Source organism: Pelophylax lessonae (assembly GCF_965119305.1).
Source record: "Pelophylax lessonae genome assembly, chromosome: 5".
Classification (NCBI taxonomy): Eukaryota; Metazoa; Chordata; class Amphibia; order Anura; family Ranidae; genus Pelophylax; species Pelophylax lessonae.
The window spans coordinates 96,907,203-96,926,350 of record NC_138772.1 but is presented as its reverse complement, the minus strand read 5'-3'; the positions used below and the strand labels follow the sequence as shown (position 1 = coordinate 96,926,350).

Here is a 19,148-nt window from a genome sequence, read left to right as displayed (position 1 = left end):
TGCTCCCAATTTGACATCCATGTAGGTCCGCATGCATGTCCCTGAGCTCACACTGTCTGCGTTCAGGGGCGTGCACCTACACTCACACGGTTGTCAGATTGGGAACAGCAGCAACAACAGCAGGAGTTATGTTGTGTTTATGTGCGCTATTAATGATTTTAGTATATTTTTTGTGAAAATAGCTATATGATGAACATTTGTGCAATTATTGTAGGGGCAAAAGAGTCAGTAGCAATTTTTTTTATTCAGGTCATGTGCTTTCAGAGAAATGTCCAGTTTGAGGGGTCATTTTAAATTCTGAAAGCTGTAAGTGAAAAATGGTAAACTCTGGATTTTTAGAGTAAATTGTTTTTATTTACAGTTTTGGGTACCTTCAGTTTTCCCCATTTCACAAAAAGGTGCAATTTATAAAATGTACAAATATTTGTTATTTACTAACCTAATACAGTTTTAGCTTTTATATTTAAAAATTTAGCAGGAATTTTGTACACTTTGCCATGTATGAATCCAGTATTAATGATTTTAGTGTATTTCTATTCTACTGGCCATGTGCTTTCAGAAAATATGTTTTTTTTTTTTTTTTTTTGGGGGGGGCGGGGGGGGGGGGCTTTTACAAACTCTGAAAGCTGTAAGTGCAAAAGGAAAACCTCCAGATTTTTAGAGAACATTTTCTTCACTATTTCTCACAAAGGTGCAATTTAAAATGTACAAATATTTGTTATTGATTGACTCAATACAGGTTTAGCTTTTATATTATGAAGGAACATAGCAGGAATTTTGTAAACGTGGCTGTGTTTGTATCTGGCAATATTGATTTTAGTGCATTTTTAGCGGAAATATTGATTTTAGAGAAATTTGGTTATTTATAGTTTAATGTACGTTCAGTTTTCCCCATTTTTCAAAAAGGCACAATTTAAAACATACAAATATTTGTTATTTATTAACTCAACACAAGTTAAGCTTTTTATTTAGTAGGAATTCAGCAGGAATTTTGAAAAAATGACTGTGTTTGTATCTGCTAATAATGATTTTAGTGCATTTTAGCGAAAATATTGTTTGGTAAACATTTGCGCAAATATCGTGGCGCCTTAAAAATCAGTAGCACCTTGTTTTTTTTCTACTGGTCCTATGCTTTCAGAAAATATATGGTAAGTAAGTGAAAGCAGTAAGGGAACGATGAAAACCTTCAGATTTTTAGAGAAATATTGTTATTTACATTTTTGCGTGTGTTCAGTTTTCAACATTTTGCAAAAATGCGTAATTTAAAAATTTACAAATATTTGTTATTTATTAACTTAATACAGTTTAAGCTTTTATATTTAGTTGGAATTTAGCAGGAATTTTGTAAAATTTGCTGTGTTTATATTGGCTAAAAATGATTTTATAGAATTTTTAGCGAATATATGGTTTTGATAAACATTTGCGCAAACATCGCCGGGTGTTAAGATCAGTAGCACTTTCCTTTTATTCTACACGTCATGTGCTTTCAGAAAATATATGGTTTCAGGAGTCTTTAAAGAGGTTGTAAACCCCCAATTTTTTTTTTTCAACCTGCAAGAGAAACACATAATGAGCTAGTATGCATCGCATACTAGCTCATTATGAAATACTTACCTTAGAACGAGCCCCCACCGTGCCACCCCCCGCTTACCTCTATGACGGGCGACATGTTCAGTCGCCCGTCTTCCGGGATCGCGGCATCCGGCCATCTGATTGGCCGGAGCCACGGTGACGTCACTCCCACGCACGCGTGCGGGAGCCGACGGTCACGGCACGGGGCTCTGAAGGAACGGCACCAGCGGCCGTTCCTTCAGAGCGCATGCGCCAGTGACGTCACTGGCTGCATGTAAGGTAAATATCTCCTAAACGGTACATGTTTAGGAGATATTTACAGTACATATAGGTAAGCCATATCATAGGCTTACCTATAGGTACAACTTGCAGAGGAGGGTTTACTTCCTCTTTAACAAACTCTGAAAGCTGTAAGGGAAAAATTAAAACCTCTTGATTTTTAGAGAAATTTGGATATTTACATTTTTGCATACGTTTGATTTTCACCATTTCACAAAAAAAGGTGCAATCTAAATTTTACAAATAGCAGTTATTTATTAACTCACTAAAGGTAAGCTTTTATATTTAGTAGGAATTTTGTAAAATGTGCTGTATTTTTATCTACTAATAATGATTTTAGTGTGTTTTTAGTTAAAATATTGCTTTGATAAACATTTGCGCAAATATCATTGTGCTCAAAAAATCAGTAGCACCTTATTTTTATTTTAATGGTCATGTGTTTTCACAAAATATATGGTTTGGGGAGTTTAACAAGCTCTGAAAGCTGTAAGGGAACAATAAAAAAGCAATTGAAAAATTGCAAAAATGGTCTGGTCAGCTAAGTTTAAAAGTGGAGCACAGGGCCTGGCAGCGAAAGGGTTCAAGGAAACCTGTACTTACAGAACACTGCTAATTTGTGAAAATGCTAGTTACCGGAGCCGGGAACAATTCTACATGTATTTTGGACCTGCCCGATCTAAGTGGGTTTTGGGTGGATGTTCGTGAATTGGCCCAAAGATTTACGGATTATGAGATCCCTATGGATCCCGCATTTTTTATATTACACTTTTCGGATATTACATTGAAGGAATATAAAACATCAATTTTGTTTCATAAACGCGGCCAAATCATGCATTCCTTTGCGATGGAAATCGCAGGTCCCCCCTACCATTGGTGATTGTATAAGTAAAGTGGAAGATACCAATAAAACGGAGGATTTGCGACTTTCACGTGAGCAAAAAAAAGATAGGTATGATAAGACATGGGGATCATGGAATCTTTTCATTTCGTCAAAAAAGGGACGAAATATGCTTTTTTCAGTAGCGATAAGGAATGGTCAAGTTTAAAATTTGGGATTAAAATTTGGACAAGATAAGAGAATAGTATATGCCTTCGATTTCTCCTCCCCTTCTTCCCTACTTTTTTTTTCCTTTTCTCTTTCTTCTTTTGTCTTTTTCTCTTTTCCTTTTTCCTTTTTCTTTTTATAAAGAAAAGGGAAGACTGGGTTAGTATCTTTATCAGTACAGGTGTTCTTATCTTAGGCCAACTTTTCTTTTTTTTGTTTTTGATGTAAAAAGGTTTTGTATAGATGTTAATAGTTGGCGGTTAAAAGTGAATATTTGCATTGTTTGTGTTATTGGATTTGATATCCCAGTCTTTCTTTGAATAAATAAATAAAATAATAATTAAAAAAATGCTAGTTACCTGGCTAATTGCTTTCAATGGTTTCAGTACTTTCTGGGGCACTGGTTTGCAATAAGCATGCAGATAAGGACTTCTGATTTTACGTTTTTTTTTTTCTGTGTGCTTGTTCTGGGTTATTGACTTAGCATGGTTTAGCGTAACAGTGCAATATCACAGCAGACATGACGGTGAGCAAACCTGAGAATGCCACCTGCTGGCTGCAAGTTGTAAATACAAGACGTTGATATGCACCATTTCACACTTACCATCTTACTTTGTTAATCTTTATTTTAGGGTCCTGCACATAATAAATACTGTACAGGGTGTCCCAAAAGTCTCCATACATAGGTAAAATGGAAATTTGTAGCTAAATGTACCTTTATTTACAAAATATTCAATAAAACATTTTACAAAATATTCTCTACATGCTGGCCACCTTTTTCTACATTCATTCACAGTACACATATATGCAGTATATATATATATATATATATTTATATATATATATATATATATACACATACATATATATATATATATATATATATATATAATACACACACACACATATATATATATGTACACACACACACACATATATATATATATATATATATATATACATATACATGTATATATATATATATATATATATATATATATATATTACAATATAGGTTTATTCATTTTTCCTATGTATAGAGACTTTTGGGGCACCCTGTATATACAAACACACTGAACACTCCCTTAAATTTATCTTTACCACATTTCTACAATAGTATTCCATAATACAAAAAACTTACAATCAGATGTGATTTCGTAGGGAGAATTAAGTCGAGCATCTCCACACGGTGACGTACTGATATACAGGTGGAAAAGAATATTATCTTTAAGCCGAAAACCTCCTTCTTTTAACCTGATAAAAACAGACCTTTCCAAGTCGCTTCTGTGCTTGCTGTGAATAGACAGACACATTTATTCAAATAGATTTTTATAATGAGCATGAATCAAAGCAGTGTGTCAATAGGCAATGACCTCACACCATCCATTTATTATTAATAACACTTTTCATGTCCAAATAGCTCACAAATTACAATAAAACGGTAAACATGAAGGCTTTTTGAAACAGATAAAAACACTATGTTGATATTTTCAATGGTGAGGTGAGGAGACAAGAGGTGGAGAAGTTCATAGAAGGACCTTTCAAGGTGACGGCTAGTACCTTGGCCTTCTCTGTTGCTATGGTCTCGCTGGACATAAAAGATATTTTAATAGCTTGTTCATAAGGTAAAACGGGTGAGATTATAAATTGGAACTTAATGCTTACACTGTGCTGTTTCATTAAATCAGTTGGGTAAGAAGATGGAGTTATTTTTTAGAGCGAACAAAAATCCAAATTGAAAATCCTAAGAGAATACAACCAACAGGATTCAAGATATAAAGCACTTTAAAAGCCTGCACAACACTAAACTGAATGAATCAACCATCAGCTATGTATATCTCTCAACGATCCCAATCAAAGATTGCCATTGTTTAGTAATGTTTACCCTTTGCTATAGGTCATTTTTGATGGTGTTCTTCTATTGTGGCTTAATGTCTCAGATATTTAGCCCTGATTCACACCAATGCGATTTGTCATGCAATTTAACAGTTCATAATTTCATGACAAGTCGCACCCTATTTGAGGCAATGGAAGTGTTCAAATCATTGCGACTTAAGACTCAGTGACTTTAAAAAAGGTTCCTGCACGACTTTTCTGTGATTTAATTACGATTTGCATTGACTTCTGTTAAATGAAGTTGCAAGCTGCAATGAACTCACACTGATTGGTGGCTTTAAAATCCGGCTGAAGTAGCTCGATTTCAAAACCGCACTGGTGTGAACCAGGGCTCATTTGTATTGTTAATATGGAAACAGATACTAATATGATCATATACGTTTGCGATCAACTCTGAATTCTGCTGGTGGTGGTTCCTCCAAAGCAGCTTTTTGCACAGCAACTCCTAAAATGATTTTTAAGTTTCATGGATCCCCTGCTAAAATAAATGCATCTGAGTTCATTGAGAAAATGCTACTTACAGTGGTGGTCAGAATGCCACCTTTAGGGCTCGTGTACACTTGCTTCAAAACATGGCACTGGACACACATTTTGAAGCACTCCAATCAAAGCACCTGTCACTAAGTAAAATTGTTGTCTTACAGTCCATTTCACATGTTGTGTTTGCTTTGCTTCACTTAAAAAAATGATACCCCATGTCGCTTTAGTGGTGCTTCAAAGCTTCTTCAAAGCCTCCACAGATATCTATGACAAAGCTTGCTTAAAGCACCTGCAGCTTTTTGAGAGGCTTTTGTTTAGCTTTAGCTTTGCTTTGTTTTAGAGGAATAGCAGATATAAGATATCAACACACACAGGGCATCTGCCAAGCTTCATTAAAGCTTCAAAAAAGCAGGACCGAAGCATCATCGAAGCACTACCGAAGCATCACTGAAGCATCGCAGAAGCATTGAAAACACATCAAATAAGCATGTTGAGCTGGTAGGCGCATTAATGTGTGTTGAAGTTAAAGCAAGTGTAAATGAGCCACTACAGGGGTAGAAAAGATCATTGGTATCATGCTGCTGGCTCTGCCGTGTGGCATGGGACCCGGATCTTTGCAGGCACCATCAGATGGGAAGTCAATCAGCCACAGAGCTCAAGGAACACCTAACAACCTCTGGAGAAAACCTAGGGTTCCACGAAACTCTGAGAATGACTGCTCTATAGCATCATCTATGAGAGTTTAATCACTTCCGGACTGCCCGCCGCAGTTATGCGTCGGTACTTTGACGTTAAATACCGGGGTTACGGCAGCAGATAGCTGCAATAATCCCGATATTTTTTTACTGGATGGGCGGTCCGCTTTAACATAAAAGTGGTCCCAGCAGCGGATTCACCGCAGAATCAGTTTTATGGGCAGCGGGAGAGGTGCCCCCCTGCCGCTTCCTGGTCATTTTTCCTGCTTACCGGAGCCGTTGGTAGCAGGAAAAACAATCCGGTTCAATGGCGTCCTTGACAGGAAGTCGAGTAAGGGCAAGCTGGCCCCACCTTGACTCTATGGCTTTGGAGGACAAGAGCAAAACCATGCATCACTTCCTCCCAACGGTCTTAAAGGGCCCATTTTTTTTCATCATGAAAAAAAAAATGTATTTATTTTTTTTGCTTTTTAGTGTAGATGTGAGATGAGATCTGAGGTCTTCTTGACCTGCCCTGCCTATTCCTATTACAAGGGATGTTTACATATATATATATATATATATATATATATACACACAGTATCTCACAAAAGTGAGTATACCCCTCACATTTTTTTAAATATTTTATTGTATCTTTTCATGTGACAACACTGAAGAAATGACAATGCTACAATGTAAAGTAGTGAGTGTGCAGCTTGTATAACAGTGTACATTTGCTGTCCACTCAACAAACTCAACACACAGCCATTAATGTCTAAAACACTGGCAACAAAAGTGAGTACGCTCCTAAGTTAAAATTTACAAATTGGGCCCAAAGTGTCAATATTTTGTGTGGCCCCCATTATTTTCCAGCACTGCCTCAACCCTTTTGGGCATGGAGTTCACCAGAGCTTCACAGGTTTAGCAAGGCAGTGGTCGTCTTGGAGGTTTGTTTGGGGTCCTTCCTCTCCACATCGCAGTTGCCTCCCCGGACGCCTCTAAGAGATAGCCGGCTCTCTTCCTCCTATGTGACGGACGGTGTTCCAGCGTATACTGCCTGTAGTGCGGATAGATGGCACCCCCTAGAGGAGCTTTATATATTATTTGATGCAAAAAAGCCTGAATACAGTGGCATCTTGTGAGTTGCTACAACTATTGTTCTTATTTTACAATACATTTGTCTGCACTTAGAGCGCTTTTCTTTTTGTTTTTTTCTGCTTCAGAGTTTTCCTCACTTCTGAGAAGAGCTGCTCAGTGCCATTGGGCATCCAGATTTGGGACTTATATACATTATCTACTGGTATTTATTTTATATAGAAGTCCCTTTTCTTTGAGATTTCCTATCCCCCCCCCCCCCTGTCTGGTAGTGTTGCATTCACCCTTCATATGCCAGTGTTTTTTTAGCGCTCTACATTTGTGTGTTTTTCATTATCATGTAGGAATACTGCCCTGTGGCCAAGTCTCATGTTGTCACATGAAAAGATTTAATAAAATATTTTCAAAAAATGTGAGAGGTGTACTCACCTTTTTGGGATACTGTATATATAATGCTACGGGGTTCTAATTTCTAACAAAAAATACTGATTTTAACTTGTTAACAACAAATTTTAGAAATAGGCCTGGTCCTTAAGTGGTTAAAGAAGCATAGGATTCTATTTAAAAATATCACAAGCTCATTTTAATTGTTTATATCAAAGTTTCATTTTGATATTATTGAAGAGCTGCATCTGGGTTGGAGAAAATATTTTTATTCACAGGATTGAGCTTGTCAGCAAGACAAGAGAAAGAGGGGGATGCGGATTCCCTAATAGCGTAGTCATTACTTTTGTTGGCAAAAAAAAAAAAAATGAAAACAATATGTATTGGATTTACAATTGTGGGAGGGTGAGAAGCATTGAGCGTCAGAAGGTCTCTGAGAAGTGCTGCTTGTTGGAACGCTGGTAGCGCTGTTGCCAGAAACTGGAGGGAACTTCTCCCATCTGGGTGCCACTCAGGTCTCTGCCCAGGTCTGCTCCTTCTAATGTCAGAGTGCAATGGATCTTGGAATATGCGTTTTGAGGAGAAGATCCTCCCCCTAGTGGTCATGCTATTATTTGCAAGCTTTCACAGATCAGGATTGTGTGTCTCTAGTCTTTTTTTTTTTATTTTCAACTGAGCTTGTCAGCAACTGCCCAGTTTTTTTTAATGGTGTTGCCTTGCTTCGGAAGGGAGGTAGTCTTATACGCCGAGTATAGCCCAAAACCTATTTTTTTAACTTGAAAACTAGGGGGGTCGTCTTATACGCGCAGTCGTCTTATACGCCGGAAAATACGGTATTTATTTTTCATATGGTGGGATATTGATTAGTTTATTGGCAGACACATCACATCCCTCACCAAAAAAAAATGTATAGCTCATACACTTTAGCAATATAGAAATGTGATAAGATTGGGTTTTCCCCCCAACAGATTGTGCTCATTTCAATATGATCAATTAGGTACATTGGGATTTCTCGATGAAACACATCCCCTTTGATAACTGCCCAATGCAATCTTATTGTCCAATTCATTGAAGAACCATATGATTGTGTCATTACGTGTATAGCCACCTTAACATGCAATTTCAGGCTATAACTAACTAATCTTTTTAAAATTCTTTCCCCCTTCCTAACACCTTTGCTGATTAACCTTTGTAAAAAAGATAAGTATACTTACCTATTTTCAGGCCATTCTGGTCCTGTGATCCTGTGACTGCAGGAGAGAGGAGAGAGCGCCAGCAATGGAGGGGCCTTACAAGCCAATGGGGGATGTCCCCACTCCAGGCATTACCAGCCATTGTCAAGCATTAACTCTTCTCTCTCCCCTGCAGCTGCTGCTGGCTGACATAGGGGATCACTTCTCCGGAGCAAACCGACCTAAAAATAAGTACGTATAAACATCTTTGTTACATAGGTTAGTCACCATAGGTTTTAGGATGGGGAGAGAGCATGTTTAGTTAGGCATACCCTGGAATTCCACTTTAACCACTTAAGGACCGGAAGGTTTTACCCCCTTGATGACCAGGCCATTTTTTGCGATATGGCACTGCGTTACTTTAACTGACAATTGGGCGGTCGTGCGACGCTGTACCCAAATAAAATGAATGTTCTTTTTTTCCCCACAAATAGACATTTATTTTGGTGGTATTTGATTGCCTCTGCAATTTTTATTTTTTGCACTATAAACAAAAAAAGAGCGACAATGCTGAAAAAAAAAAAATATATATATATTTTTTTTTACTTTCTGCTATAAACTTTCCCAATATAAAAAATAATACAAAATCAAATTTTTTCATAATTTCAGCCAATATGTATTCTGCTACATATTTTTGGTAAATACAAATCCCAATAAGTGTATATTAATTGGTTTGCGCAAATGTTATCACGTCTACAAACTAGGGGAAAGATTTATGTTGTTTTTATTTATTTATTTATTTTACCAGTAATGGCGGCGATCTGCGATTTTTAGCGGGACTGCGACATTGCCGTGGACAGACTGGACACCTAACTGACATTTTTGACACTTTTGGGGGGGACCAGGACATTACTACAGTAGTCAGTGCTAAAAATATGCACTGTTACTGTAATAATGACACTGGCAGGGAAGGGGTTAACACCAAGGGCGATCAAAGGGTTAAATGTGTGCCTAGGGGGTGCTTTCTAACTGTGTGGGGGGTGGGCTTGCTGCAAAAACACAGAGATCTGTGTTCCTAAATAGGAGGAACGCAGGATCCCTGTGTTCATTACTGACAGAACAGCGGTCTGCCGTGTTTACATCAGCAGACCGCCGTTTTGTGTCCATGGGGAGCAATTGCAGGTGCCCAGCGGACATCGCGGCCACCGGACCCGCTGATTGGCTCCCCCTCTAGTCAATCGGCGTGTGCATGCGCCCACACTAACTGCTACACAAAGCAAGTTACATGTACGTCCTTTAGCGTAACAGAGCCAACCTGCCGCCGTATAACTATGGCGGCTGGTCGGCAAGTGGTTAAAGGAGTTGTAAAGTCAGCAAGTTTTTATCTTAATGCATTCTATGCATTAAGATAAAAAGCCTTCTGTGTGCAACAGCCCCCCTCAGCCCCTTTATACTTACCTGAGGTCCCTCTCTGTCCAGTGATGTCCACGAGTATCGCTGCTGTCCGAGATGTCCCCCTGACTGGCAGAGACACAGCAGCAGCAGCCAAGGCTGTCAATCAATGTGAGCTAGCCAATCAGGAGAGAGAGGGATCGGGTTGGGGGCAGGGCTCTGTGCCTGAATGGACACCGGAAGCTGTGGGGGCACTGAACAGGATTGAGGGGCCAGGATCACAGAAGAGGCACCTGGTAAGAGGATGATCTGGGCTGGACTGTGCAAATCCTCTGCAACAGAGCAGGTAAGTATAACATGTTTTTACTTTAATAGGGAAAAAAACAAGACTTTACAATCACTTTAAGCCTGGGTTCACACTAGATGTGGTGTAAATTTACAGTGAATTTGCTGTGGATTTGGCACAGCATCTAAATTGCAACCCATCCATGCAAACTGATTGCGGAGTGTATTTTTAGTTAACGACACCTGCAATCAGTTTACTAAACGCAGTGCGATTTGCAGAAACGGATTGCATGGGTGTGGACACCCATGTGATCTGAGTCTGGTGTGGACAAAAAAAGGGTCCTGCACCAGTTTGGTGCGATTTGAGCCATACACACCCATGGCTCAAATCGCAACCCAGAAACACTACATGTAATTCGCACAAGAATGTGCTGCGATTCCTGTGCAAAGTTCATGCCGTGTCTCGCACCGCAGCAATGTAAACCCAGGCTTAGAAGGAAAGGCCAAACCGTATTCTTTATACACACTGAGACAACTCCCAACTCCCAAGAAAGGAATAAAAATTTGTAGAAACCGTGTTTAAATGGCAGTTACTATCCATGGCCTGTGGATGATTTTTCTCTAGAAGTTTGTAATAGCTTTACTACATCTGAAACACAAGGACATTTTCAGTACAGAGCAAAAAGTAAATAGCCTAAATCTCGTCACCACAGGAGAAGGCAAATCTGGTTTTCTATCAAGCGTTCAGTCAGTTCATTTCTAAGTTCTTCATGAATTATGTAAACAAATATCTAAAAGTGTCCCTCGACTTGCACTAATCTAATTCCTCATGAAAGGAAATCCGCTTTCATGGACCAAACACTGAAAGATGAAAGCGTATTAAATTGCTTTGCCTACTTCCTCCGTGCGTTGGTCACTCAAAACCAGAGAACAAATAAATAGCTTCATGAAAGAAGTGTGGATCAGACATCTAGAGGACAGACTTGTCCCACTGTAGATCATATAACATGTCTTGTTGTCAGCAGATTTCAATTTACCTCAGATGCAGCTCCAGCTGAGTGTAGAGGAAGTGGATGAAGGCCCTTCTTACTACAACTTCTGCATGGCAGTCATTGACCGCCAGGCCTTGGTCATTGAGATATTCTCCGCTGATACATTTGGTGCCGGATGATAAGGCGATGACCTGTGCTTGCCTCAGGTCTAAACCTGTAAAACAGAAAAACACAAAATTGTTTTTTTTTCTTTACTTCTTTTAAAAAAATCTATTAAGTTAAAATCAAATTAATCATTAGCTTAAAATGTACTCTAGGCAGATATGGAAGACAAATAAATGCACCTCTGTTATCATTAATACATCATTAAATGTATTTTTTTTAATGAAATATTCCCACAAGAAGCATACAAATAGGAAAAGAAAGCAGAGTGACAAAGAAATAAACTCATCGCTGTGCAGCTTCTCCTTGCACTGTCCAGTCACAGGCTAGGGCTCACAGGAAGGGGCTAAATGATGCTGGCCTTTAGACTGAGGACATCTAGTGGTAGACAAAAAGTAGAGAGGACTTTTGTGGATTGAAGCTGAATTTTAAAGCAAATTCTGATTTTTATTGTTTAATTTTTTAAAGTTCTGCATTAAATATTTCAGTGGTGGCACCTGTTCTACCTAAGAGAGGAACTTCTCTCACTGATACCTCGTACACACGCAACGATTATCGGCCGACCGATCAGCCGTCTTTTGTCCAGTGTTGTTGTGTTGGTTGAAATGTGCTCTAGACTGCACACAAATTTTCTCGGCCAACAAAAACCAACTTCAGAAGTGATGTCATGTGCTGGTTTACTTTCCGTGTGTTTTTTCTTCTCTGAGCATTCCCAGTCTTGCTCATCAGATTTTTGTCTGCCGAAATCTGTACTGACTGAGGAACAATCGGCCGTTCTGTTGACAGCCAACAAAAATTTTATAGCACGCACACCAGATTTTATTCAGCCGAAAAGTCGCAGTCGGTTGTCGAAAGCATCATACTAACAAGCCGAAAATCGGCAGATCGGACGGTGGCCGAAAATTCACGTCCAACTATCGATGCGTGTGTACGAGGCCTTAGAGATTGGAACTGTGACATAGGAAGTGATAGGAAATCTACACAGTGGGTCACAGACTGAATAACAAACTGAAAGACTTTTTACCACTCCCCACACATTTCAAAGCTAAAAAACAAATTAAATGTTGGCTAAACAAACACTTTAGAGTGCATCTCCAATTTTACTACTTTCAATTAAATAACAAGTGCACCCTTTTTGGCTTTTATAAATGAGTTTCAAATGCATTACTTACCTTCTCCACGCTATAGTGCCAGTGAGACCAACCTTCCCCCAACTGGTGCTGGAAGGTTTTGGGCATTGGGCTCCCAATACAGGAATAAATGTGCATGGTGTAGATCACCAGCATTTTAGACAATAATAATATGTGTCCCCAACATGATCAAATTAAACAAAACACAGGAGCTGAAATCCAGGCAACTAGCTGAATGCAAAGATGGCATACATTTCTGAAAACTTTTAGCTGCCAAAAGATTAATATTTCTGTTCTTGGAGTCCTGACATTTATACACAGCTCTGCCAGACAGAACAACCAAGTTGCTGACAATATTTTTCTCCACTCTCCACTCCGTACACCGCAGAACACTTGATTGGCCCCTAGTGCTGCTCCTCCTTCTTCCACTGTAAGTAGCTTTATCGAGGGGATTTGAAAATACTAACACAATACTAAATTCACTTAAATTATGTACAGAACTTCTTTTTTTCATGGTTATACACACAGTATATATACATTATATTACTATGGGCGTCCGCAGACATTTTTTCAGGGGGGGGGGGGCATCATTTTAATGTCACCTTTTTAACAATGTCATGAAGGGGAGGGGCTTAGTCATTATACTTATTTTGCGTATTTATTTTTAAAGGTCAAACAGAAGCATTTATTTTTAAAGCATTTGCTAACCTAAAAAAAAAAAAAAAAAAGTGATCCTGTTCCCTTAAAGCATGTTATACAACACTTGTGCTGTGTAATTTGACCACTTCTATCACCTAAAATACCTGGCTGATCCTGCCTGGCTATGTTCTCCCCTCTGTAAACTGACCACAGTATACTATGGCTGCTGAGCCCTGACTTTGTGGTCAGTTTATGTGCCTCCATCATCCGCAGCCCTCCTGTCCTCCTCTATCCTCTCTGCCCCCTCCCTCCCTGCCTGTCTGCTCCTGTGTCAGTTCCCCTCCTGCTGCTGTAGTTTCATTTAAAGTTTCATACCCTGTCTACAGTCTGTTTAATAATCCTGTGTGCGCCTATGTCTGTGTTTTATAAAAACAAGCCGTTCTTTACAAGTTTTAGAGCACCAATTGCTGCTCACGTAACCCGCTGCCTCTTCCCTCCTCTCCCCTCTTCTCCCCCTCCCCTCCTCCTCACCTCCTGACTAACGACAGTGAGGAATCCTCAGCCCCACCTGCTGCAGGCACCTGTCAGAAGGGGAGAGGGGAGAGCCGACGGGTCCCGTGAGCGGCGCTCGGCGCTCTGAAAACTGGTAAAGAACACCTTATTTTTTTTAAAACACAGACAAAGGGGCACACAGCATTATTAAACAGCACAGAAAGGACGGTATGAAGTGGCTTAACAACCACTACCTGCGGACACCCATGTATATTACCAACAATATTGGGATGCCTGCCTTTACATGCACATGAACGCTAATGACATCCCAGTCTTAGTTCGTAGGGTTCAATATTAAGTTGGCCCACTCTTTGTAGCTATAACAGCTTTAACTCTTCTGGGAAGGCTGTCCACAAGGTTTAGGCATGTATCTTTGGAAATGTTTGACCATTCTTCCAGAAGTGTATTTGTGAGCTCAGGCACTGATGTTGGAGAGAAGGCCTGGCTCGCAGTTTGTGCCCTAAATCATCCCAAAGGTGTTCTTTCCAGTTAAGGTCAGGACTCTGTGCAGGTCAGTCAAGTTCCTCCACCCTAAACTCACTCATCCATGTCTTTATGGACCTTGCTTTGTGCACTGGGCCAAATCATTTGGTGGAGGGGGGATTATGGTGTGGGACTGCTTTTCAGGGGTTGGGCTTGGTCCCTTAGTTCCAGTGAAGGGAACTCTTAAGGCGTCAGCATGCCAAAACATTTTGGACAATTTCATGCTTACAACTTTGTGGGAACAGTTTGGGGATGGCCCCTTCCTGTTCCAACATGACTGCGCACCAGTGCACAAAGCAAGGTCCATAAAGACATGGACGAGCGAGTTTGGAGTGGAGGAACTTGACTGGCCTGCACAGAGTCCTGACCCTAGCCCGATAGAGCACCATTGGAATGAATTTGAGCGCAGACTGTGAGCTAGGACTTCTCTCCAACATCAGAGCCTGACTCACAAATGCGCTCCCGGAAGAATGGTCAAACATTCCCATAGACACACTCCTAAACCTTGTGGAAAGCCTTCCCAGAAGAGTTGAAGCTGTTATAGCTGCAAAGGGTGGGCCAACTCAACATTGAACCCTACGGACTAAGACTGAGATGCCAAAAAAGTTCATGTGCCTGTAAAGGCAGGTGTTTCAATCATTTCAGTAATATAGTGTATGTATGTATATATATATATACTGTATATATATATATTGGCTTAGCTTTTGTTTACCTTTCAGTTCTTTACCTATTAAAAAAATATCCAACAATCAGTGGTGGCCAGTGGCACTATAATTCCCCCACCTTAGAAGAAAAAATCCCACAATCATTGGTGGTCAGTTGAGCTTTAACACCCCTTCCCCCCCCAAAAAAAAAATAGAATAAAAAAACACAACAATTTCATGGTCACTGAAGGTTATGGCACTAAGTTATATTCCCCCTATAAAACAATCCCAAAATCATTGGTAGTCAGTAAGGCCCCTTTCACACAGATGTGCCAAAAAGAGATTGATGGGGATCTGTTCCCCTTATGTCTAGCGGATCGAATGGCAGTCAGGTGTAAACAGACTGGCGGTCTATGTACATACAGCTGCCCATAGAGAAGATTGGTCTGTGTCTGCTCTGCATGAGAAGTGGACATAGATCAGCGGACATAGATCTGTCATCCGCCTGCTTAGCAGGGATCAGCAGAGAGATCATCTGCTGAGCAAGCGGATCACAGCCACAGTCCGCCCAGTATAAAAGGGGCCTATCTTGCAGCAAAGGGTATAAAAAGGATAGCTCAGACTTGTGTCTAATGCTGTGCAGTGTGATTTGGAATACACACACTTGTAAAACACAGAATCTAGTGTATTGTCTTGCCCTGCTGAACTTTGGCAAAGCTGTGTAGATGAGATAGGCATGATGTGTGCAAATTGTCCATCAGTGGTGGGGAATATTTCAGTGTCATGCTTGTTCCACCTCTAATGAAGAAAAAAGCATCCAAGAGATGTCTGAACTTTAAGTTGAGTTCATACAAAGTAGTCAGATGAAAAAAGCATCCGGAGAGCACACTGGCTGCTCACAACAAACAGGACTACCCTCCTATGGATACCCAGCAGATTATCAGAAAAAATGTACCATTGGAAGGAGCGCCAGACCAAATGATAAATGAGTCCAAATTAAAGTGGTAGTAAAGCTTAATTGTATCTATAGGTAAGTCTAAAATAGGGCTTACCTGTAGGTACAGTAAATATCTACTAAACATGCACTGCTTAGGAGATATTTACTATAGTAACAACTGGCGACGTGTAACATTGGCCGTGTGCACAGCGCTCTCAATGGATGGCGAGAGTGAAGTCATCCCGGCTTGACCAGTCAAACAGCAGAATTGTGCAAACATAGGAGGAAGACTGGGTGAAGATGGAAGCCCTGTCACCTGGATGGCTTCCTTCTAAGGTAAGTCTTACACAATGTGCTAGTATAGCACATTATACTATTATTCTGTAGGGGACCATTTTGTTGCAATCTTTTTTTTTTTGGTTTACTACCTCTTTAATGTACTGGTTTACACTAAAAAAAACAAAACACAAAACAGCCAACCCAATATGGGGGAGGGACAGTAAAAATCCCCCTTTCATCAAGGCTTCAGTTAAAATGAGTAATTAGAATGTACTCAAAATAGGGCTATCCTATGTGAATCTATGTAGGGAAGCTATTGCTGGATTAGGATAGTCAAAGGGTAGTTCCGCTTTTGTGAAAAAAAAAAATAGCAAATTAAAAAAAATAGTGTAGCATATGCAATTAAGACACAAGTCACATTGTAATTGAATGTTATTAAAAATTACCTTTCCTTTTCACTCTGCAGTCTGTAATTTTTTGTTAAATGCAATGCAATATGGTAACCTGGATGTGTTCTGTACACAGAATGTGTACTGAACGCCCCCCAGATATGTCATTTCCTGCTTGTGTGATTGGCTCACTGGTTTTCCCAGAAGGTCTGCACTAAGATACAAGTCAGATTTCAGGCACCCCCTGCAACAAAAATGTCATTTTTGGTGAGATATTCCCAATAGGAAATCACATCTAAAGGGCCAGCAACTTTCCCCATTAGAGCTTTTCAGGTGCAGCAGCTGGTTGATAATTAAGAAACCACTCCAGTTAGACATACTGTGCACATGAATACAGACAAACACACTGAGATTTCTTCAGAATAATAAAAGGTAGGAATCTGCAACAAAGTTTGTCAAAATCCCTACTATGTACATAGATCACCCAGAGGGGAATGTTTTTTTTTTCTCAACAAAAGAGGAGTTACTCTTTAAGCCTGGTACACGCTACAGTTTTTTTCTGGCTGCACGAAAAAAACAAACTGTCAGCTCTGGTTGGAGATGCTGTACTAACCATCCAATATTAGTACAGTGATCTCCCCCCTGAGCTGTTGTGTTCTGACAGGGGGACAGCACCACTGCCAGAAAACTCCGATCAGCGCTCTCTGCTGGCTTCTGACGGACAGACCGACATACACGCGGGCCGAATGTCGGCCGTTTTTTTTAACTGGTCGATGTCTCCCGACATTTGGCTGTGTGTACCCAGCTTTACTGGCCAGCAGCATCTGTGTGAGCAATCAAGATAAGAAACCATGTTGGCTCCACCTGGCTCCTTCCAGCAGCCAATGCACAGCCAATGCACAGCAGGATGAACAAGACCAAGGATGGTCATGCAACCCCTTTTTCACTCTTACTTTCAGGTAGACAACGTCAGATAAATATTAAAAATTAGACAGAAAACTACGTAGCAAGGCAAAGGGGAAGTATAAGAATATAGATTACTGCGGTCCATGTACTCTTCTAGCCCCTTGGCTTGATCGTATATTGGATCTGCTCCCTGTCCAATTTTTATTTTTGAATAGATTACTGTATACTAGAGTTCTGCTTAAAAGTGTATCTACGGCTAAAGGGTTTTTTTTTTTTCTAATGAAGTAAGGAAAAATTAGAACTCTGTTGAGTTTTTTTCTATGCTGCCTGAGTCCCATTGGGGGGATATTTTAGCTTTCTTTTTTAATCACCCAATTACTTTAGGGGCATACGGGTGAAGTTTTAACTCAGTGAGGTAGATCCCAACAGCATTATCCGAAAAACTGCCCTACTACCTTCATAGTTGAAAAAAGAACATACCTAACTTCTCTATTTTATTCCTTTGTAGCACTACAGGTGCTCTTAAAGGACAGTTGCCTCAACAGACACAGCAGTGGTTCTAGAAGCTATGGATACATCTACTCGTTAAATAAAAGGCTTCTAACTAACTTTTCTTGTTCAATCAATAACTACATCCTTGGAGTACACATATTATATGAGGCAATAAACATCTCCCACTGAAGGGAACAAACGAGCGCGTTGTTTATGGGCTTCTAAAGCTACTGCTGATAGTTACAGAATCCTTATAAATGTACCTATCACTGGAAGTACTAAATAAAAAGCAGAAATCACATTCAGTTCTTTTCCAGTGTAGCTGGAACAAAGATCTCAGATAAATCATTTTTCCTGCCACTGACTTGGTTCAAGGCTAGAAGGACTGTTGGGTAAAGAGAAAATATGAAGAAATGGCAACAAGGTTTTAACAATTTGTATAAGCTGAACTCCAAGCAAACAGCTAAATGGATGGAATAAATAAATTACAGATATATTACTTGCCAAAGGATTGGAACTGAATTGTGTCCAGTTATTGCTGAGATTTACAAAGCCCTGGCACAAAGCAGAGCTAGACTGGAGACCTGATTTTACTGAAGCAGGTCTTGTCCTGCCCCCAGCCTGTGACTGGACAGTAGAGGAGAAGAAGCAGGCTGATGAGCTCCTCTGTCTGTCACTTTACTTTCTCCTTCTATAAGCATTTGTCTTGTTAGAAACATGATCACTGTAGCACAGCAGACTGGCTATTCATTCTGCTTCTCCTTCCGACAGTCTAAGCATTATTATACAGGGAATTATAAGAGGCTGACAGCATGTCCAATGAAGGTACCCTCATTAGTTATTTTTAAAAACAATTTAATTAATGTATTTATATTTGAAGGGGGGGGGGGGGGGATACTGCTACAAATACATTACTTATTTGTATTGCAGTGTATCCCATTACATGCATGTGGCTGCGTCTGCTAAAAATCTTCCAGCAGTTCCTCCCTCACAGCCAGCAGATACTGCCCTGAGCGGCTATCCAGAAACTGATGCTATTCACAAAGGTTTTGCAACCTGCTCAGTCACTTTTGCCTACTCCTCCGTTCATAGAATTTGTCTTACTACTATCACACAATGCATCGAGTTCTGTGAATGGAGGAGGAGTCCGGTCACCCAATTCCTCCTCCTCCATTCACAGAAAACAATACAGTGTGTGATAGTAGTAAGGCAAGTTCTATGAATGGAGGAGTAGGCAGAAGTGGGCGGGCAGACAGCGCAGCTTTTGTG

At 40.0% G+C, this 19,148-nt stretch overlaps 1 protein-coding gene across 1 annotated transcript in view; it reads right to left on the bottom strand.

Annotated features, from left to right (window-relative positions):
• The window catches only part of ADARB2 (adenosine deaminase RNA specific B2 (inactive)), an 801,349-nt gene that overhangs the window by 87,393 nt on the left and 694,808 nt on the right, over positions 1-19,148 (bottom strand). Inside the window, exons 6-7 of the mRNA XM_082258125.1 lie at positions 11,312-11,480; positions 4,038-4,189 (exon numbers count right to left, since the gene is read on the bottom strand). Of these exons, the coding sequence (XP_082114251.1) occupies positions 4,038-4,189; positions 11,312-11,480 (321 nt within the window). The remainder of the gene's footprint in view (positions 1-4,037; positions 4,190-11,311; positions 11,481-19,148) is intronic.